The 23,851-nt window shown below is 38.1% G+C and overlaps 1 protein-coding gene across 6 annotated transcripts in view; it reads right to left on the bottom strand.

Moving 5' to 3' along the window:
* The window catches only part of ANO10 (anoctamin 10), a 237,145-nt gene that overhangs the window by 195,617 nt on the left and 17,677 nt on the right, over positions 1–23,851 (bottom strand). For 5 of the 6 annotated variants that reach the window (XR_004277434.1, XM_032307783.1, XM_032307510.1 and 2 more), the window contains 5 exons: positions 8,475–8,594; positions 5,646–6,215; positions 4,153–4,208; positions 2,614–2,688; positions 327–509 (listed from right to left, as the gene is read on the bottom strand). Coding sequence is in view for 5 of the 6 variants with exons in the window: in XM_032307783.1 (XP_032163674.1) it covers positions 327–509; positions 2,614–2,688; positions 4,153–4,208; positions 5,646–6,215; positions 8,475–8,594 (1,004 nt within the window). In the remaining variant the exon portion in view is untranslated. The remainder of the gene's footprint in view (positions 1–326; positions 510–2,613; positions 2,689–4,152; positions 4,209–5,645; positions 6,216–8,474; positions 8,595–23,851) is intronic. The other variant, XM_032307868.1, reaches the window with a different exon arrangement.

Consider the following 23,851-nt stretch of genomic DNA (forward strand, 5'->3'; position numbering starts at 1 on the left):
CCAGCCAGTGCTGCCTCTCCACAGCCTTCTCATCCCTCCCGGGCTCCAGCATCTTTGCAGCAATGGCCCTCAAGCCTCTGCAGAGCGGCAACAGAATCGGCCAAACTCCCTCTGCTGCTGGTAGGCATAAATTCAGATGGAATACAGCAACATTTCAATGCCCAGTTCCACCTTTTTTTTTTTAAGCTTTAACATAGCTCTTGGTGAGGACACTGGCAGGAAAGTGGCCACATCTGAGACAGTGAGTGTATACACATTTGTTGCGCTCAGTGTATGACTGTCATTCCCTTTGAGTCAATGGTTAATTCAGCAATATTCAAACTTACCAAGTAGGTTCCCATTTCTTTTTCTAGGACAACTTGTTCATATAATGTAGCATCAATGTCAGCTTTTAAGGCCTGCACCTTCCTCTTCACCTGCACATGGTGCTTCTTTTGGAGCCAGTAAGGAAGAAGAGATTCCATAATTTGATTAAGGATCTGGGAGGTAATAAGGAGAGTAGCCAAGCTCTAAAAAGAAACACACAAATGGAATTTGACAATGTAGCTTGTATGGAATCTGTATAATCACGCAGTAAATAAAAATGGAATCTTCAACAAATAGTACACTATTAATAAAACTAGGATTGAAAAAGCTAGGTGCTAGAATAATGTTTCCAATTTACTGTTTTTTTCAGTTAAGACACACTAAAATACAAAAAAGTTGTAATATAAATAAGATTATAATAAGAAACAAATCAATTATGAGTTGGCAGGGGAACAATTTTACTTAAAATTGTGTTTTTTGTCATCTCATCCTTGCTACAACATAATAATCTACATGATATTGGCAACTTTGAAAAAAAAAAGTAGTTTGGCAAAACTTAAAAAAAATTAACTTAAAAAAAATTATAAAGCAAATACATCCTCCCTCCTTATATGAATGATGCAACCATGCTAACTAACATCTTAGGATATTTCTTTCCAGTCACAGGTAAAAATACAAGTAGCCCATAGACTGTTGTTGACTGTATTATTCCCAACCTTCACTCCTATAAATACCGCCCCCTGGATGACTGTGTACCATGATTCTTGGCCCAATCTCTGATGATCTACTAGGGATGGATTAAGGTTCTTGGCAAAGCTGCCCAAGTAGGTTCCTGAAATGCTGTGTCAATTTCTACTTACCGCAGATGGACAGGAGTGTTTCCATCACATACCACCTTTGCTGGTATTAAAATTATATTATTTAAAAAGTCCTCCCCTATCCCTATCCCTTATCTCCTATTTAAAAAAGAGATTCTCTAAGGTACTAAAAATGAGAAGTCATACCCTACTAATACACTAAAGGCAGGACAGAAGACAGTATGTATATCCAACTTACCAATTTCAAAATGTATTATTCTGAACTTTTAATTTTCAAAAAGAGCAGCAATATATGTAATGTTGGCTTTTTTTTTTCTCACCATAGCATATACCCTCCCCAATGTCCATCACCTAGTCACCCCATCCCTCCCAAGCCCCTCCCCTCCAGCAACCCTCAATTTGTTTCCTGAGATTAAGAGTCTCTCATGGTTTGTCTCCCTCTCTGGTTTCATCTTGTTTCATTTTTCCCTCCCTTCCCCTATGATCCTCTGTCTTGTTTCTCAAATTTCTCATATTAGTGAGGTCATATTTCTCTGACTGACTTATTTCCAGTGTTCTTAAGAACACAGCATTTAATTTTACTTTATGAAAGCTGTTAGAACCATAACTACAAAATCTTCTGTTTCTGATTATACAATTTTCTAAAAAATGATCCCAAGTTCTCATGTAAACACTATTATGAAGCCTAAGCTTTTGATATTTTTTACTAACAACCACAGTATATTAAAACCAAGAAGGAATAGCACTTACTGATAGCTGGCTCAATTATAAAAAAGATAATTTAGATAGCAATAATTTGTACTCAATTTATCATTCCCTGGCATTTGTGGTCCAAGAATGGCAACGGACCAAAGTAAATAGCAGACTTCTTAAACACTCCAGAAAAGACACAGCACTGCATGGGATCTGCTGGTCTCAAAAGTTTGACAACTTATTCATTTCAAAATGAAATGTATTTAAAGTCCTATAAATCACCCCTCACTCTGGGACACACACAAAACTTCAATTAAGGAATACACTTTCTTCATTAGAATTGCTTTTACAAGCTTTGAGGTGAACAGTTTATTTTCCAGTACTACATGGTTAATTTTACAAGTGTTTTCAGTTGAGTATCATATACAGTGCAATTGCTAATGGTTTTTTATTTAGAGTTGGCTTAGAAAGATACAAAATGTAAGGTTTTATCTGTAAAAATAATAATGTGGGGGCACCTGGGTGGCTTAGTGGGTTAAGCTGCTGCCTTCGGCTTGGGTCATGATCTCAGGGTCCTGGGATCGAGTCCCACATCAGGCTCCCTGGTGAGCAGGGAGCCTGCTTCCCTCTCTCTCTCTCTGCCTGTCTCTCTGTCTACTGTGATCTTTCTCTGTCAAATAAAAAAATCTTAAAAAAAAAAATAACAATAATAATAATGTGAAGGCAATCACATTCCCTGAATATAAGAAAGCACCTCTAAAACCTGTAAGATGGATACCTTCTGCTATTCACTCACCTGACGCAACAGCTTCATATCCCTTAAGACAAATGCAATGTAGAAAAGCGAGGCAAAACAATTCAGAAAGTTGAACTGCCAAAAAAAAAAAAAAAAAAAAAGAGAGAGCAAGATTTCACACTGCTTTACAGTACTTCAACAAAACTATAATATAGCATTAAAAATGTAATGAGGGGACTTCCAGTCCTGACAAGATGGCATATACTTGTTTCTCCCTATTCCTCCTCTCTAAGCATGTCCATAAACTCTGGAAAAAACATCACAGTGAGCAAAGGAGGACTCTGGTACCTGCCTAGAGCCTGGAGGACAACTGCTTTGGGAGGCCAGGACAGTTCCAGCCCATCTGCACCACATTCCAACACACCAGCCTTTCCCACCCTCAACCAGCAGCCCAGATAGCCGGGGCGGGCTCAATCCCTGCTCACCCCACCTCACCGCACCCCCTGTCCATCTGAAGAGTCGTGTGGACTTGGCAAGGGGGATCTCTCCAGAGTCCTCACTAGCAGTGCTTCCCTCCTGCAAGCCTGGCACTCCCCTTCACCACAGAGAGATTCCAGGATGGCCAGACAACACTGGCATTTGGACTATCAATTATTTCCAGTGCTAGCCTGAGGCCTTCACAGACTTTTTAGATATGTATGACTGCTTGGACCTTTTCTAATGTCCAAATTGCTAAAACTGTTGAATTTTTATTACCTACTTATGAAAAATTTTCCATTTCCTTTACCACTCTTGCCTCTCTAAGTTTACCCCCTCCAGAAACCTAAACACCTTTCTATCAGTAGTTTCTAATCTGTTAAAGCTTGAAAAACTAGATCAATAAGCTTCTTAGAATGATTCCTGTAGCTGGAACAAAAACTTGTTTCTCTGGAACCCTTTCTTAGGAGTAATGTACAGTTGAGAGTTCAGACGACTCTTTCTGCACCTTTCTTGATCCTCAGTTATGTTACTAGTGGCTGAGATAATCTCCTGATAAATGAGAGGCTTCCAAGTAGGTATTTATTATTTATAATGATGAAAATAGGCAAAATGTGTGAGCTTTTACACAAAGAGCAAGCAGGTTACACCATGCCTTCTCTCCATTTCTTTCCTCCTACCCACTAAAACATGCTGAGAAAATGTTAGACTTTGGAAATTTCTTTCACAAAATTAATGATTTATCTAATGCTACCTCTTTCAAAAAATGTAATGGTCCATCACTGAACTGAATTGGAAGAATTGCTGAAGAGTGAAATGAAGAAGTCACCAAGAGGAAGAGAACAGAAATATGTCTGTAACATCGTTTAATTATATTTTTAAATAACTAGAAATTGGCTATACTACTAATTTCTATACTTGAAGTCTTACAACACACACATAGGTAGTAAGACTACAGAATGCATATGTAAACTCACTTAATCAATCCGTCCCTGCCTATACAAAATATAGTAACTATCCAATACTGTAAATTAGAAGCCAGGCTTCCTATTTATCCTCCTATTAACTAACATAAATAGATTTCAAAATTCAAATGGATTTGTATATAAAAACTATACTCACCACTAAAACTTTCAGAATTAGATGATTCTGGTAGGCAGATTCCAATCTGTGATTCTCTAAAATATTGGAAAGGAGAGGAAATTTCTCTTACATAAGCACACCACAGTAGGGGAGGCCATCGTGGGGTGAAGGCAGATGAGGTGAGCCAGAGACGTCAGGCAACAGAGCCTCAGTGAGTGAACGTGCCAGACTGCCATTCACGGTTGCCACTTAACCCACAACATCTCACAGGAAGAAAGTACACTTGGGACACATTTTTCACAGTACTGCAAGAGCACTGTGTTCTGTAATTATTTTTAAAGTATTACTGCAACGAAGAAATGTGGGAAGAATTGGCAAATGATCCCATAGACAGCCATCCAGGAAAAGACCCTGGATAAATAAAACAGAGCAACCACTAAAGAGGGCAGTAAAGTTTCCGTATGTGTGTCTTACAAGGATTAACTTAAAGGGCAACTCAAATCTCCGTCCCCAGCTAAGGAAAGGAGACACAGGACAGGCCCTGAGACAGCCAGGTGAAAGAACAAAGAAGATTCTTAAGAAGATTCTTCAGAAAGGTGGTGTTACGCTCGTCTGGACCGGAACCCCACTCAGCTACTCAGCCACTGTCTGTCTTTGGGCAAGTCACTTAACCTCGGGATACTCAGCCTCCTTGCCTACAAAAACTGCTAACGCCCCCTCCTACCAACATCACTGTCAGGATAAGAAGTAATAAAAAAACTTCAGTCCAGTTTCAACAGAAGGAAAGCACTCAATAAATAGTAGTTGTTAAATGACTGATAAAAATAACTTAAATATCTTTATAGTCCGTGAAGTTAAGATACAGACTTCTTCCTAAGGAATAACAGTGCATATTTGCTTGTTTGAGTGACTAAATAAAGAGTGAATGGCCAGTCACAACCATTTTTAAATTATACCCATTCCCCTTTTGCCATAGATGTATATATACACAAGAGTACTCGCTCTACTAAGGCCAGTGGCAGTCCTTGATGCTCTAAACCACTAGACCATCAGCTCTCAGACACCAGCAATAGTACAACTAGCCAAAGTATCTGAAGTTAATTCAATCTATTTTACCCCAGCAAAAAATACAAAATTATAGTATTGGGATCACAGGTTTTAGACAGAGAGGTGTGGATTAGCCTGGCTCAACAATTTGCCCGAACACTGTTTAACTCTCAGTGTCTCTATCCCTAAGATGGTGACATAACTTCCATTTCACAGTGTCCTGAGGAGTTGAAAATGAGGTACCACGGACAAATAGTTAGCAGGGCACCTGGAGTGCAGTAACCAACATTCATCTGTGACTGCCACGATAACCAGGAGGTGAGAGCATCACAACCCACAAAGCTGATGAATTCCTCCTTATGTCTCTATAGTGAGCCCACAGCAACATCTCCTTGCTTTTGCAAAGCAGCAGGGATGGGAATCCTATGATCCAAGCAACATTTCCTATAGGCAAATAAGACATAAATGCAAGCATCACGTCTTACCCCATGAAGTTAGAAACTCAGCAGCGTATCGATAGAGGCGGTTCATGATCTCAATCACAATGGCATAGATGATGCTGGGCACATACAACAGGATACTGGTCCACTCCGATCCACTGCTCTCGTGTAGACTCAAGGCCCAAGCCTCCATGTCAAAGTAAATCATCATGACATACAGGGAGAAATAGAGACAGAAGCAAACAAAGGGCAGAGAGACCAGGTAAATGCGCAACTGCCTCTTGTAGCTGGGGTAGAGAGGTTCCTCCCTACCAGTGACGGGATTGATACCCAGGACCCCATGGAATCCCGGCCGAGGCTCCTCAAACTGTCTCTTCATGACAAGTGTCCCCCACCTGTAGGTCATCCTGGCACAGCCACGCTTCCATACTTCCAGGATCACCGTGGACCAGATCAGGTTGAAGGAGGCGAAGATCACGTACTTATCATAGTCTTCCCACACAAACAGATAGTAAGGTAACCCAATGGCTGCCATAGGGATTAAGGCAACAGTGAAATATTCCAAAAATCCAAAGTAAAGAGCGATTGTTTCCCCAAAGTAGCCACGAATACGGTCTACAATGAAAGGGGGGGGGAGACCATAAGTACAGACTACCAAAGACTTTCACCATTTCAAGTAAACTTATTTATTTTTGCAGTTAAGTGAGGAATCATTTAATACTCTCATTTCCCAATCAGTGTACAATGGTAAATCTATCTTCCATGCAGTACCAAGACCCCACTTGCCTGGAGATTGAGCCCAATACTTGCCCCAGCTTAGAGCCCAGGTCATAGCTGCTGGGGCTGCTCTGAAAGGCACGCAGGATCTGTTTCCTCCTTACTTCCTTATCTGATGGATGCCCTCTTCCCAAAGAAAAATTTAGGGGCTTGTCTCAAATATCCATGATCCTAGCCTAAACTCAGTCATAGCCAATGAGCCATTTTAATTTGGGGGTTTGTGTTCTCTACCTTTCTCTCACTTTAATATCATAGCTATAGATGTTCTTTTCAAAGAAGACTCCATCCGCAGTATCTGCTCCCACTGTCCAAAAATATAAATTTTCATCAATGTGCCATGGCAAATGATTCAATACACTGAAGAAAAGCTATTCAAAAGTATATTCTACACATTAACTTCTAGAACAGCCACGGGACACATTTATCTATACCTTCATATAAGAACTGGGCAAAAGAAGGGACAAGTGACATCACTGTTAAATACTCTGTAAACACAACATGAGCTAACTCAAAACGGATCTCTCGAACACTCCATCCTTTGCCAGCTGCATCTACCTAGGGAGTGCCTGGGCTGTAAATGTATCCCGCCCTGGGACCAGGGTGTGATACAGGGGCTGGGGAGGTGCAATAGTGGGGTTATTATTTCTTGGTTTGTTTCATGCAGTTAAAACTTTAGGATAATGTGTCAAATCAGTCTATGCAGACAGGTCAGAGTAAACTGGGATAAGCTATTTCCCCCATCCTTATTCTTCCAACTAACCCACGAACATGATAAAATAGTTGGTATGATCAGGTCACTTCAAATCTGAATCAGGTTAAAGGATATCCAAAAAATGAAAAAGAAAAACAACAACTACAGAAAAAGGTGCTCATGGTCCTGGTCTCCAAAATCACATGACCTCCCTCTTTTGATCTTAAGGGGAAGGTCAAGATTTGCCTGTGCCCCACCTGCTATCCCCAGTCCCAGCACTCCCCAAAGTCTCACGCCCTCCACCACAACCATGCTCAGCCTCCACCCTCAACTCACTTTTCCCCTCACTTTCTAAGCAGTTACTGGATACTATCACCTACAAGTCCTAGAGGCAATACTTAAATTTACTACATCTAGATGCCATACAAATGTCAATTAGTGTAACACAAAACAACTAGTGTATTACCTAGAACTATCAAAAATGAACTTTTCCTTTCAAAGAATTCAAGAGAAAATTCAAAATGTAATTTCAAATTTTCATCTTAAAAACAGATTTTTATTTACTGTGACAATATTATAGTAGCTGTTTTCAAGAATGGAAATTGGAATTAAAATTATTTTAGAGGGATTCCTTTGAACAAAATCAAAAGAGAAATGCCCTTGAAATATGGATAGCAATGCTTGTCATAAAATCTAACAGCTTAATAATCCTTATGCTTAAAAAACATAAGTAAGTCATGTCTGTCTGTCAGATATATAAATAAAATCTTAAAAAAAAAATGTTTAAATAAAAAATAAATAAATAAGACATAAGTAAGCCAAAAAACCTGAACATTCATTCTGAAGTCAGTTTGCATACAGTAATGCTAACACATACCAAATAAACTAATGGGTACTCTTATAACTATATTCAGAGAAAATGCATAGATTCAGTAATATACACCAAGATACTTACAAACTAGGCCTGTTAGTCTGCCCCTAAAAATGAGCACAGCTTGGTCTGCTCAAATGATTAGCTCTAAAGAAACAGAAATTTTCCAATACAAGATATTTACAGTCAAATGAAATTTTCATAAAATCTGTTCTACTCCAACTCGGACATGTACTCATGAAGGCCACTCCGAATAGCCTGTGTTGTTGGTGAAATTTAAGGAGAGCTTGCCATTCAGCCCATCTGAAATTCTATTAGAAATAAAATAAATTACTAAATAGGTCATGCAGTAGGGTAGAGAGGTTCCTCCCTACCAGTGACACCATCTTATCTGACCCCAATTTTTGCCCACAGAGCCTTGCCCAGAAAAGCATTAAACATCTACCCAATGTGCTGAGAAATATGCCACTGTTGAATCATGACATCTGGTTGGTAGTCCTTCCTCTTCCCTACGAGAACAGGTATTGACACATACCTAGGGGCTGATACTTCAAAGTAAACCGCGTGTACCAGCTGTCCTCAAGCTTCTTCAGGGCTTCATTATCATGCAGTGGGAACACCTGAATCACGATGCCAGAGGTGAGCAATCTTCTCACTGCAGACAGAAAATGGGCCAGACTAGATAAAATGGCTTTGAGATCACTCGTGATATACTTCTTCAAATGCTAGAGAGCCAGCCCAGTAAGGAAGGGGTGTTGTACAAGGAGCAGTGGCATCCTGCCTATTCTGAAGGTATATATTCTTTTATTCTTCACAGTGTAAGTATCTTGACTATTGAACTATGAAAGCAATACAACTTTATGTAAAATTATAAACCATACTGGAATGTACCAATTAGAATTGGAGAGATCCTCCCACAAAAAATAACCAGTGTAAACAACAATTTTATGTAAGACCAAACTTTAAAACATACATCCATAAATATATATTATAAAAATAAAAGTAGAATCATTCTATACACATTGTTCTGTAATTTTTTTCTCATGTAGTAGTGTATAACAAATGTTTTTCCATGCCATTGCCTAGAAACATGAAATGTCCCTTTTAACAGTAACATAATATTCCCTTGTATGAAGTGCTAAAATTTAATCCTCTATTGAAAAATACTTGTTCCCCGCCCCCCTTTTTTTGCCATTATAAATGTTAAAATTCAGGGTGCCTAGGGAGCTCAGTCAGTTAAGCATACCACTCTTGGTTTCTGCTCAGGTTATGGTATCATGGTCGTGGGATCCAGCCCCACATCAGGCTCCATGCTCAGCCAGGGGTCTGCTGGAGATTCTCTCCCTTTGCCCCTACCCACTCAGCAAATATGCTTGCTCTCTCTAATAAATAAATATTAATAAATAAACAAATGTTAAAATTCTTATACACATATCTTTTCCCACCTGCCCACTATTTCCTCAGACATACTTAGCAGTAGAATTAGGAGTTAGAAATAGAAGTAGAATTGCTAGGTCCAAGAGCATATGTATTTTAAATCTGAACAACAGTTATAAAACTGCCCCTAGAAAGACTTTACCAATCTGTCCTCCCACCACAGTGAAGGTAAGAAGACAGTGTTCAGTTCCTTTCATGCTTGATGATACTGACTATTTGCAGAATCATTTTCATCTTCTCTAATCTGATAACAAAGGTTTACATTTACAAACAGCAAATAACAAAACCAAATAAAATCATACTTTCAGCAGTTAGCTAACTAGTATGATTTTATCACTCGTGTACATATACTTGAAAGAGACAAATGAATTTACCCAAAGACAATATCCCCGGGTAATATGTGAATACAGGGCATTCTCTCATCCATAAATTATTTAGAGTGACTCACTGGGTGTGTTGGTCTTCAGATCTTAACAGGATGTGATCAGCAGACATGGAGAGCTCTGATGCTGTGCCTAGTGCCATATGTGGGGAGATGAACTACTTTCTACACAAGTTTCTAGTAGAGTCTCGAACTTAAGAGTACAGTTGCTTGCAAGATGGAATTTGCATAAAGAAAAGATGCTTTGCTGTTTTCATCCACTGATAAGCTTTCAGCTCTTCAAGGCCTATCAGCTCACCTCTTCCAAGGGCTGTCTCTCTTATTTCCTATCTACCTTGTCACCAAAGACAAGTGATGAGCATATTAAGCAACAGGCCCTTCAAGGAGGATGAAAATGAACATCTGCAACATCGAAGCAAAGTATGTTTTGAGTTTTCCCTGTAGAAATACTATACATAACAAAGAAAGATGCTATTTTCGACAGATGGCCCTATCAGAAAATCTTCAGAGTAATTTAAAAGTAAAGCAGGGGCTCCTGGGTGTCTCAGTCAATTAAGCCTCTGACTCTAGATTTCAGTTCAGGTCATGATCTCAGTGTTGTGAGATCTAGCCCGGATCATACTCCACACCTGGGTGTGGAGCCTGTTTCAGTTTCACTCTCTCCCACTCCCTCTACCCCTGTCCCCTCCAGCTCTAAAACATAAAAATAATAAAAATAAAAATAAAGTTAACTTCTTAGAAATGAACAAAGAATCCTAAACAGGAGATATGTGATACCAACAATAGGAAAAAGCCTGGGTCTGAAAGAAAAATTCTTAATTGATGAGTCTTACAATTATATCTCACACAGAAGTTATAAAAAAGTCTTAAAGGGGCACCTGGGTGGTTCAGTCAGTTGAGCATCAGACTCAGTTTCAGCTCAGGTCGTGATCTCAGGGTCATAAAATCCGATCCCAAGTTGGGCTCCATGCTCAGGAGAGTCTGCTGGAGATTCTCCCTCTTCCTTGCCCTCTGCCCCTACCCCTCCTCTCATGCTCTCTCTCTAAAAATAAATAAATCTTTTAAAAAAAAGTCTTGAAAAGCAAGGGATGTGATGAAATCCTTAATGACTAAAAAAACACACTCATTAATTAGCAGGAAAAGATACATGGTTTAAGTTATATTAGCCACTGATGCTGTCAAGTCCATTTTTTAATGTTTTTATTCTGAAGTATTTCAGTGAGTTTTTTTCACTCACATGAGTGAAAGTCGGTCATCCACAACTGTTCTGATTCTTCTCTTATTTGAAGATGCACAGCTGTACTTTATTCTTTCTTCCATCACTATCCTTTTCAATTACTGTGTCAAGTTATTCAACTTTGAACTGACAACATCTAAATTATTTTACTATATCTAAGTTCTTTTTAAAAAACTGACTGCATTCTACTATAGATGACTTTCTCGGCAGGCGTAAAATCCAGCTACTTCTAAAAAAAGGACCGTGAACTGAAAGACTCAGAATATAAAGCCTCAAGTCCTAAATTACCAGGCTTCTCTTCACCACCAATGCCAAAAGCATGGTTCCAATTTCAGCTTCTAAAAATAGAGATTTGTCTTTTAATCCTTTAACTTTCTCTTGTTAGTGAAGAATGTAATTAAAATGACCCTTACCTTCAAAGGTAAGATGCTGTGTAGGTCTATTTAAAGACAGAAACAATGGCTTCCCAGGAGGATGGAGATGGCAGATTGGAGCTCACCTCTTCCCAGACACACCAAGACTACAACTACATATAGAACAACTCTGTCTGAGAATGACCTGAAGAGTAACAGAACAGTTCTTTCACAGCTAGAAAGAAAAAGTCACACTGAGAAGCACAGGAGGGGCAGAGAAGTGGTCTAATCAGGACCCAAATCCACAGCATGGCAGCCCACAAGTGGGAGGGATAGCACATGCAGGGAGGTCCTCCCTGTGAAGGGTTCAAACCCCACATGGGGGTAACTTTGCCACAGGAACCTGCACCGAGAAGATGGGCCCCAAAATGTCCAGTTTTGAAAATCAGCAGGGCTTAATCCCAAGAGAGCAAGTGGGCTACAGGAAACCAAGATTCCACTCTTAAAAGACCCATGCACACACTCACTCTAAGACCCAGTGCCAAGGCAGCAGTTTGAAAGTACCCAGGCCATATATGAAGCAGATTCACTGACTAACTTTAGGACATGTGCCAGAGGTTCAGGGAACTGAAGGAACATTCTCCAGGAATGGAAGCACTGGCAGATGCCATTTTTCTCACCCTACCTAGCTGGCCTAGTACTGGTGAGAAAGACTTCTGACATTCTCCATCTACCTAGCTAGCAGTGTTAGCCCCACCCTGGTATTCCCCTGCAGACCTGCCCTCCTCAACTCTCTGCACTCTGGAAGGCATCCCCCACCCAAAGTAGTTCCCACCCCACCACACCCACCAGGCCACCTCCACCTTAACTGGTGCTCCCCTAAAGGGCCTCCCATCTACTATTAGGCCACAACAGTTGTGGCTCACCCAAAACAGGAGGGAACACACAAAGGACACCCTTGGAGCTCCTGATTTGGGTGACCAGCAAGGGACTGCACTTCTGGGCCCCACAGTACACCTTATACAGAAGGCCACTCCTTTAAGACCAGATGCTGCTAATCTACTTAAAACACACAAACACAAAGAGGCAAGATGAGAAGACAGAGGAATATGTACCAAATGAAAGAATAAGATAAAACCTCAGAAAAAGAATCAAATGAAAAAAGAGATAAGCCATCTCCCTGAAAAAGACTTCCAAGTAATGGTCATGAAGATGCTCACCAAACTCAGGTGAAGAACTGATGAACACAGCAAAAACTTCAAGAAAGAGATAAATAATATAAAACAAGAACCAATCAGAGCCAAACAATATGACTGAGTTGAAAAATATACTAGAGGGAATCAGCAGCAGATTAGAGGATGTAGAAGAATGGATCAGCAATCTGGAAAACAGGGTAATGGAAATGACCCTAACTGAATGGCAAAAAGAAAAAAGAATTTTTAAAACCAAGGATAGTTGGGGCACCTAGGTGGCTCAGTCAGTTAAGCATCGGCCTTCAGCTCAGGTCATGATTCCAAGGTCCTGGGATCAAGCCCCACATCGGACTCTCTGCTCAGCAGAGAGGCGGCTTCTCCCTCTCTCTCTCTGCCCCACCCCCCATCAAGTAAATAAATAAAATCTTAAAAAAAAAAAAAAAACTGAGTATAGTTTGAGAGACCTTCAGAACAACATCAAAGGTACTAACACTTGCATTTTACAGGTCCCGGAATGAGACGATAAAGAGAAAGGAGCAGAAAACTTCTTTAAAGAAGTTATAGCTCAAACAGACAAGGAATAGACATCTAGGTCCAAAAACGAAAGAGAGCCCTGAGCAAGAAAACAGACATCCAGATCCAAAAAAGGAAAGACAGCCCCAAAAAAGATGAACCCAAAGAAGTTCATACCAAGATACAAAAATAGTGAAAACGTCAAAAATTAATGAGAAAATATTAAAAGCAACAGGAAATAAGCAACTAGTTACATACATGAGAACACCTATAATACTATCAGCTAATTTTTCAGCAGACTTTGCAGGTCAGAAAGGAGTGGCACAGTATATTCAAAGTGTTGAAAGGGAAAAATCCACAAAGAGAAACAAGGTTATCTACACAGCAAGGTTATCATTCAGAATTGTAGTACAAATAAAGAGTTTTCCAGACAAAAGAGTTCATCAGCACTAAACCTGCTTTACAGGAAATGTTGAAGGAACTTCTTTAAGTAGAAAAGAAAAGGCCGTAACTAGAAGAAAATTCTGAAAGAAAAAAATCTAGCTGTAACAGTGAACATATAAAGTAAAGGTGGTAGATCAACTACTTATAAAGCTAGTATGAGGGTTAAAAACAAAAGTAGTAAGTCAACAATATTTACAACAGTTAGTTAAGGGATACACAAATTAAAAAGATGTGAAATATGATGACAAAACCATAAAACAGGGAGGGGGAGAATAAAAATGTAGTGTTCTTAGAATGTGTTCAAACGTAAGCAACCATCAACTTGAAACATACTGCTACATACATAGGGTATTATATGTGAACCTCATGGTAATCACAAACAAAAAACCTATAATAGATACACAAACAATAAAAAGAAAGGAATTCAAACATAACACTAAAGAAAACCAGGAAATCACAAGGGAATAAGCAAGAGAAGAAGAAGCACAGAAGAACTACAAAAACAATTAATAAAATGGCAATAAATACATACCTATCAATAAGTAAATATAAATGGACAAAGTCTGCCAAGTGTACCCAAATGATATAGGGTGACTGAATGGGTAAATAAATGAGACCTATCTATATGCTATCTAAAAGAGACTCATTTCAGATCTAAAGACTTGCACAGATTAAAAGTGAAGGGATGAAAAAAGATATTCCATGAAAATGAAATGAAAAGAAAGCTAGAGTAGCAGTACTTATGTCAGACAAAATGGACTGTAAAACAAAGACTGTATAACAAAAGGGCCCTACATAATAATAAAAAAATCAATCCAAGAAGAGGATATAACAATTGTAAATACCTGTGAACCCAACATAGAAGCACTTAAGTATATAAAGCAAGTATTAGCCGCCAAAAAGGGAGAAACTAACAATAATACAATAATAGTAGGGGACTTTAATGCTCCACTTACACAAATGGGTAGATCATCCAGGCAGAAAATCAATTTAAAAAACAGTGGCCTTAAGTGACACATTACACCAGATGGATTTAACAGATACATACAAAAAATTTCATCCCAAACCAGCAGAGCACATATTCTTTTGAAGTCCATATGGAACATTCAACAGGATAAATCACATATTAGGGAACAAAATAAGTTTCAATAAATTGAAGAAGACTGAAATCATATCAAGCATCTTTTATGACCACAATCGTATGAGACAATAAATCAACTACAAGGAAAAAATGAATATATATCTATATATACAGAGGCTAAACAATACACTAATAAACAACCAATGGTCAATGGATCAATGAGAAAATTAAAAAAAAAAAAAAACAAGCAAACACTAAAAAACCCCTTGAGACCAATGAAAATGGAAACACAGTGTCCCCAAATCAATGAGACTCAGCAAAAGCAGCTGTAAAGGAAGTTTATAGTAGTAGAGGCCTCCCTCAAGAAACCAGAAAAAATCTCAAATAAAGAATCTACCCTTACATCTAGATAAACTGGAGAAAGAACAAAGCCCAAAGTTAATAAAAGGAAAGAAATAATAAAGATCAAAGTGGAAATAAATGAAATCGAGATCTCAAAAATAATGGAAAAGATCAATGAAACTAGTAGCTGGTTTTTCAAAGGATAAACAAAAATTATAAACAAGAAGAAGAAGAAGAAGAAGAGGAGGAAGGAAGAGGAGGAGGAGGGAAGGAGGAGAGGATGAGAAGGGAGAGGAGGGGGGAGAGGGAAGGGGGGGGAAGGGGGGAGGACATGGGGAAGAAGAAGAAGAAAGGAAGGAAGGAGGGAGGGAGAGTAGAGAAACCAAATAAATACAATTAGAAATGAAAGAGAACTTACAACTGACAAAACCACAAAGGATTATAAGAGACTACTACCAACAGTTACACGCCAACAAACTGGACAGCCTAGAAGAAACTGACAAATTCCTGGAAACACTCAATTTTCAGGGAAAACTGAAATAGGAAGAAAGAGAAAATCTGAACAGACTGCTTACTGGTAATGAAACTGAATCAGTAATCAAAAAACATCCAACAAAGAAAAGACCAGAACCAAACAGCCTCACAGGTGAATTTTACCAAACATTTATTTTTTTAAAGATTTTGTTTGTTTGTTTGTTTATTTAGAGAGTGTGAGCAGGGCAGGGGGTGGGGGTGGAGAGCAGAGGGAGAGGAAGGATCTCAAGCAGACTCTATGCTGAGCACGGAGCCCAACAAGGGGCCCAGTCTCACAACTCTGAGATCATGACTTGAGTCGAAATCCAGAGTCGGACACTAAACTGACTGAGTCATCCAAGTGCCCCTCTACCAAACATTAAAAGAAGATTTAATACCTATCTTTCTCAAACTATTCTAAAAATTTCAAGAGAAAGGAACACTTCTAAATTCAATGAGGCCAGAATTCACCCTGATACTAAAACCAGACAAAGATTCTACAAAAAAAGAAAATTACAGGCCAGTATCACTGATGAAAATATAGGTAAAAATCCTCAACAAAATATAAGCAAACCAAATTCAATAATACATTAAAAGGATCATATATGATAATCAAATGGAATTTATTCCAGGGATAAAAGGATGGTTCAGTATCCTCAAATCAGTCAATGTGATATACAACATTCATAAAATGAAGGATAAAAATCATATGATCACCTCAATAGATGCAGAAAAAGTATCTGATGAATTCTACATCCATTTATGATTTTTAAAAACTCTCATAAAATGGGTGTTGTATATATCAACATAATAAAGGCCACATGTAACATAAAACACAAATAATATCAAACTCAAGGTTAGGAACAAGACAAGGATATCCACTTTCACCACTTTTATTCAACATAGTATTAGAAGTTCTAACTGCAACAATCAGATGGCAAAAAGGAATAAAAGGCATTCAAATTGGTAAAAGGGAAGTTAAATTGTCACTATTGGCAGATAGCATAAAATTATACATAGAAAAACCTAAAGAATCCACCAAAAACTATTAGATTAAATGGATTCAGTTAAGATGAATGAGATAAAATTAATACATAGAAATCTGTTGTGTTTTTATACACTAATAGCAAAATAACATGAAGAGAAATTAAGAAAACAATTCCATTTACAATTGCATCAAAAATAATAAAATACATAGGATTAATTTAACAAAGGAGGTGAAAGACCCATACTCTGAAAACTCTAAGTCACTGATGGAAGAAACCGAAGATAACACAAATAAATGGAAAGATATACCGTGCTCATGGATTGGAAGAATTACGATTGTTAAAATGTTCATACTAACCAAAGCAATCTAAATTCAAGGCAATCACTATCAAATACCAATGGCATCTTTTTCTCATTTACTTATTTTTATTTTATAATTTTGCATATTTTAGTAGCTCCCCCAAATCCTTTTTAATTTTATTTTTGTTATTTTTTATTATGTTATATTAGTCACCATACAGTACATTATTAGTTTTTGCTGCAGTGTTCCAAGATTCATTGTTTACATATAACACACAGTGCTCCATGCAGTATATGCCCTCCTTAATACCCATCACCAGGCCACCCCATCCGTTCCCCCCCAAAAAACCCTCAGTTTGTTTCTCAGAGTCCACAGTCTTCCATGTTCATCTCTCCCTCCGATTTCCACTCCCCTCTTCATTTTTCCCTTCCTTCTTCTAATGTACCAATAGCATTTTTATAGAACTAGAACAAATAATTCTAAAATTTGGGTGGAACCACAAAAGACCCCAAATAACCAAAGTTATCTCTTTTTTTAAAGATTTTATGTATTTATTTGAGAGAGAGAGAGACAGAGATAATGAGAGAGAGAGAGAAAGTGTATGAGCAGGGAAGCAGGCTCCCTGCTGAACAAGAGCCCAATGTGGGGCTCAAGCCTAGGACTCTGGGATCATGACTTGAGCCGAAGGCAGATACATAACCAAATGAGCCACCCAGGCAAGCTCATAACCAAAGCCATCTTGAGAAAGAAGAACAAAACTGGAGGTATCACGTTCCCAGATTTCAAACTATACTACAAAGCTGTTATAATCAAAACAGAATGGTACTGGCACAAAAACAGATATGTAGATCTATGGAACAGAATACAGAGCCAGAAATAAAGCCATGCATATATGGTCAGATAATCTACAACAAAGGAAACAAGAATACACAATGGGGAAATGACAGTCTCTTCAACAAATGGTGTTGGGAAACCTGGTCAGCTACAAGTAAAAGAATGAAATTGGATCAATGGATCGAATTCTTATACCATATACAAAAATAAACTCAAAATGGATTAAACATTTATAAATATAAGACCTGAAACCGTACAACTCCTAAGAAGAATACAGGCAGTAAACTCCTACATTGGTCTTAGCAATATTTCTTTGGTTCTGGCTCCTCAGGCAAGGGCAACATATGCAAAAATAAACTATTGAGTCTATATCAAACTTAAAAACCATTGTACAGCAAAGGAAGCCATCAAGAAAATGAAAAGGCAACCTACTGAATGGGAGAAGACACTTGCAAATGATATATGTGATAATGGGTTAACATCAAAATATATAAAGAACTCATACAATTCAGCAACCAACAAAATAAAACAAAAAAATCTGATTAAAAAATGGACAAAGGACTTGAACATTTTCCCAAAGAATACATACAGAAAACCAACAGACACATGAAAAAATGCTCAGTATCACTAATCACTAGGGAAATTCAAATCAAAATGACAACGACATGTGTCATTGTGTCCGAGCAGCTAGTATCAAAAAAGACAAAAAATAATAAGGGCTGGCAAGAATATGGAGAAAAAGGAACTCTTAAGGACTGCTGGTGGGAATTTAAATTGGTGCAGCCACTATGGAAAACTGTATGGAGTTTCCTCAAAAAGCTAAAATAGGAATTACATAACATTCAACAATTTCATTTCTGGGTAAATACCTAAAGAAAATGAAAACACTAATTCAAAAAGATAATCTACACTTCTATGTCCATTGCAGCATTATTTACAATAGTCAAGATATGGAATAAACCTAATGCCTATGGACAGATGAATGGATAAAGAAGATGTAGTATATAAACACACATACAGTGGAATATTACTCAGCCATAAAAAGGAAAGAATGAAATCTTGCCATTTGCAACAACATGGATGGACCAAGAGGGTATTATGCTAAGTGAAATATGTCAAACAGAGAAAGACAAATACCAAATGATTTCACTTATCTGTGGAGTCTAAAAAGCAAAACAGGAACACCCAGATGGCCCACTTAGTTACGTGTCTGGCTCTCAATTTCAGCTCAGGTCATGATCTCGGGGCAGTGAGATGGAGCCATGTTGTTGGGCTCTGCACTGGGTGTGGAGCCTGCTTAAGATTCTCTCCCTTTCTCTCTGCCACTCTCACTCCTCCCCCTGGCCTCATGCTTTCTCTTTCAAAAAAAAAAAAAGCAAAACATATGAACAAAATCAAACAGACTTATAAATCAGAGACCAAACTGGTGGTTGCCAGAAGGGAAGGGGATCAAGGGATAGGAAAAACAGGTAAAGGGAGTTAGGAGGTATAAACTCTGTTATAATTAGAAAGTCATGGAGATATAAAGTACAGCACAGGGAATATAGCCAATAACATTGTAACAACTTCATATGGTGACAGATTATAACTAGACTTATGATGGTGATCATTTTATAAAGCAAATAAATGTCTAGCCACTATACCATATACTTGAAATTAATAAATATTGTATGTCAACTATATTTCCATCAAAAAAAATAAATAAATAAACAACCTAAACCAAGATTCCTGCCTTCAAGAATGCCTGAATAGGGTGCCTGGGTGGCTCAACCCTTAAGTGTCTGCCTTCGGCTCAGGTCATGATTCCAGGGTCCTGGGACTGAGCCCCGCACTGGGCTCCCTGCTTGGCGGGAGGCCTGCTTCTCCCTCTCCCACTCCCCCTACTTGTGTTCCCTCTCTTGCTATGTCTCTCTCTGTCAAATAAATAAATAAATAAAATCTTTAAAAATAAAAAAAAAGACTGCTAATGTTTCGTTGTCAAATACCAGGAGTCTTACTATTACAGCTATTTATTGATTAGCTAAACAAAGCAAAATCTAACTGAAGGGAAGTGATAACTAACCTAGTTTATAGTCAGACCTCGAAATTAAATAACACAATAATAATACTAACGCAGTTGCTTCTGTCTTTGGCTAATTAACACATGTTTACTTCAAAAGCAACAACAAAGACTCTCTCATGTCTCCTTACAGTGTTTCTGTGCAGGTCATGTTGTCTCCAATCCAGAAGAGGGATGATGAGCACACAGAGCACCCACAAGAGGTGAAGCTGCTGCCATGCCCCAGCACCCTATCCCAGGTCCCACTGCACTCAAATAGTCAGGTGTGAACACACCACTCGTGTCTCAATAAGGAAAAAACTGCTTCTCAGAAATAACCTGTGCTTCTCAGAAATAACCTGTGCTTTCAAACCTGTGCTTTATATTCCTGTATTGTTTTAATCTGGCTTAATAGAAAAACTGCCTATATGCACCAAAACACAGTACATGTATGTGTGCATATGTCTATGTATGTGTGTGTGTCTGTGTGTCTGTGTGTGTGTGTGTATGGTGATGCACCCAGTGGTAGATGTATTTATAGAGAGAAAGAGAAATATATATATATATGTATTAATAGTTTAATCTTCTTATATACATGCCTGCTACATGATATTTACTTGAAACTTTATTACTCTTATAAGGTCTATTAATAATATTAGAAGACAGATTATATCTGAACAGAAGATATTCAGAAATAGTTACTGTCCAAATGAATGTTAATGAATAGTTAATGTCCAAAAAGAATGACAATATAAAACTAAAGATGAGCTGTGCCATCTCCCATCAATCAAAACATGATAATCTTCTGACAGACATTTTGAAATAGAGCTTTAACCTAAATAGCATCCCTTAAGATACAGTTAATATATAAGAAATTCCCAGCTCCCTTAACTCCTTTTTCTAAAGAAAATCTTTCATTGTGTTACTTGCGTGATTGTTAACTATTGGGAACCAACAGGAGAAGGCAGAGTCTTTGACTGATCTCAGCTCACAGAGAAAACCAAGATGAATGTGACAAAGACACATGTAGAGACACACTTTTAGACGTCCATCCACATTGCTCGCTGTGAGACAAGGGAGAGCCTGACTGCAAGCACCCAGGACCTCCTAATTGGCTCAAGGTCACATTCACCCCAACAACAGTTGCCATCTACTTAATGCAAGCTATTAAACCAGAATGTTGTGGCAAACAAAATCACAATCATTGCATGTAAAATCAAATTAAACCTGCAATGGCAGGGAGAGTTTCTCATGAAAGGCCTGGCTAGCTCTCACAGTGCTGATGGGATCACAATGAGCAGGTTACAGTCTCTGCTCCCAATTAGCTGTGGGAAAGAGGACACCCAGGGAATGTCTCCCGTGAAACTGAAAGGCCAAAAAAGGTGGTGGGTGGAGGGAGGCACCTGAGTGGCTGTTAAGCATTTGCCTGCAGCTCAGGTCATGATCCTGGGGTCTGGGCTTGAGCCCTGTTGCATGGTAGGGGAGGGTGAGGGTTGGGGGGAAAATCCCTGCTCAGTGGGGAGCCTGCTTCTCCCTCTGCCTCTCATGTTCTCCCTCTCTCTCCTTCACAAATAAAATCTTAAAAAGAAAAAAAGCTTTTCTACTTATTGCTATGGATTAACTTCATGGAACTCTAAGATTTTAGGTTACTCTGAGTTTTATTAGCTCTAATATTTGCACTCTGAAAACAGTTCACGCTTTATAATTATCCATAGCCCATATATATATCTCATTTCTTCTTCAACCAAATATTATGATAAAACACAGCATTTTAGGGATCACAGTTTTCAAATATATAAAGGAAAACAATAATGCAGATTTTGAAAATTCAGCCTTGACAAGGGAAATATGATTCTTACCTCAGATGTATAAAAAATTTTCAAATGACCATGATGAGATGATTTTATTGTCTCTATATGTATTACCAAAAAGAAAGAAAGAGAGGAGATCCTTGTTTATAAAACCCCCATCCTGCCAGCAAGAAAATTATTTCTATTACAGCTTTAGAACACCAGACAGGGCACCTATACACCCTAGAAAAATCCATTTACATATATTCCTTTCAAGGTTTTCATTCAATTGAAAACGTCTCTCTGAAGCAGCTGGGAGAATTTGGAAAACTGCTGCTCCAGAGACCCATGTGGTGGGAATGCACACACAGTCTCTGTCCCAGCCACAGAAAGAGGATGTACCTGTGCAGAAGCTAGCAGAAGGAAGCAAGGACTTCCACATAAGAATCTGAATGTGGATAAACAGGAAGAAATGGGAGGCTGACATTAACAACAAGATGGTGCCTCAGTCTGTTTTGTACCCAGCTGTGTCTTATTTCCACTAAGAGATTAAGAAAGATTTAAAATTCTGGAAAGGCACCAAAATACTGCCTGAATACAGAATGTGGAACTCCTGGTAACAAAGAGTGGTAGAAAGACACCTCTGCCCTGTTCTTGCTCATGATAAAAGTTAAAAACAACAAAGGAAACAAGACAGATAAAGGAAAACACCTGTCTTTGATGAAACTAGAAAAACACTTATAAACCCAAATCACAAACCATGAGACAAGGCTTTAAAAGTCAGCCCAGGCTAAGCTAAGAGCATCCATGCCTCTGCACAATGGGGTCAAGGAGGAGAGGGCAGGGTTCTCCTGGACATTGAAGAGTGGGGACTGCCCCACTGCCCAGATGTGGACAAAAAAGACCCATGGTGGATCCCTGAACTGCATCTACTGGAAAAGATAGTGGTCTGGAAGTACAAGGGCTCTCTAGAAAGTAAGTAATAACTACAAGTAACTGGCATAGAACTATGCAGAAATATTACAGGGAAAAGGAAACCAGAAACAAAGGCAGAGAAGAAACACAGTAGAAAATTTCACAGCATTGAGCAATGAAAGCCTATGAAATTAAAGAAATGAAAGTAAGTCATTTCCCTGAAATTAAAACCCAAAGAAGAGCTATAAGAGCTGAAGGTGAGAGCTCAGAAAACTGATTTAAAACACACATAAAACTCCTACAGATGCAAAGTCATAATTAGAGCTAACAGGAAATACTGAAAACATAGCCAGGAAAATGGTAGACAAGTCTAAGAAAATTACACAAAACCTTAAATATATTTCAGAGAATATTTAAGAGTCCACATACACATAACTGGCTTACCTAAAGACAAGAAGAAAGTAAATACAACCAATAACTCATAAAAGTTTACTGAAAAAATTTCTTCTGCAATCATGGTAATCTTTAATACACATTGAAAAAAATATATGTCCAACAAAAACTGCTACAATATAATCAATATCAAGATATATGCATATAACTAGGAATGTAGACAACTAAGAATCAGTACCTACATTTGGATTTCGTGACACATCCTGCAAGCCATACAGATCAACAAGAGAACAAACAAAAGCATCCATAGCACATACCTACAGCATAACTCAGAGACAGGGGAGTCCACAAAATCCAGTTCACATGTAAATTAGACAATAAATGACCAAAAACACATTCTTCTCAAGTGCACATGGGACACTTTCCAGGATAGATCAGTCATGTGTTAGGCTGCAAATTAAGTCTCAACAGATTTACAAATACCTCTCATAAAAAGTATCCTCAGACCACAATGGAATAAAATTAGAAATAAGTAACAGAAGGAAAGCTGAAGAATTCACAAATGTGTGGAAATTAAAAAACTACATTTTTAAACAACAACTAATGGATCAAAGAAGACATCACACAGGAAATTAGAAAATACTTAGAGATGAATGAAAACAAAAACACAACAAAACTTAGGAAACACAGAAAAAAAAAGAGGAAATTTGTGGCTAAGGACCTCAAATGAACAAACTAATTTAATTAAGAAACTAGAAAAAGGAGAACAAACTAAAACCATAGCCAGCAGAAGGAATGAAATAATAAAGATTAGAGCAGAGATAAACAAAATAGAGGAAAGAAAGACAATAGAAAAGACTAAAAGAATCAAAGGTGGTTTTTGGAAAAGATCAACAAAATTGACAAATACTTTGATGGATGAACTAAGAAAAAATGAGAGATGACTTAACTTACCAATTACTAAGATCAGAAGTAGAAATGAGGACATTACTACCAATTCTGCAGAAATAAAAAGGACTGTAAGAGAGTGCTAGTAACAACTATCTAACAACAAACTAGGTAACCCACATGAAATGGACAAATTCCTATAAATACAAAAGCTACCATGAAAAACTATGAGAGGTCAGAAGAAATAGAAAATCTGATAATTAGTAAGGAG

Source organism: Mustela erminea, chromosome 1 (assembly GCF_009829155.1).
Source record: "Mustela erminea isolate mMusErm1 chromosome 1, mMusErm1.Pri, whole genome shotgun sequence".
NCBI classification, from domain to species: Eukaryota; Metazoa; Chordata; class Mammalia; order Carnivora; family Mustelidae; genus Mustela; species Mustela erminea.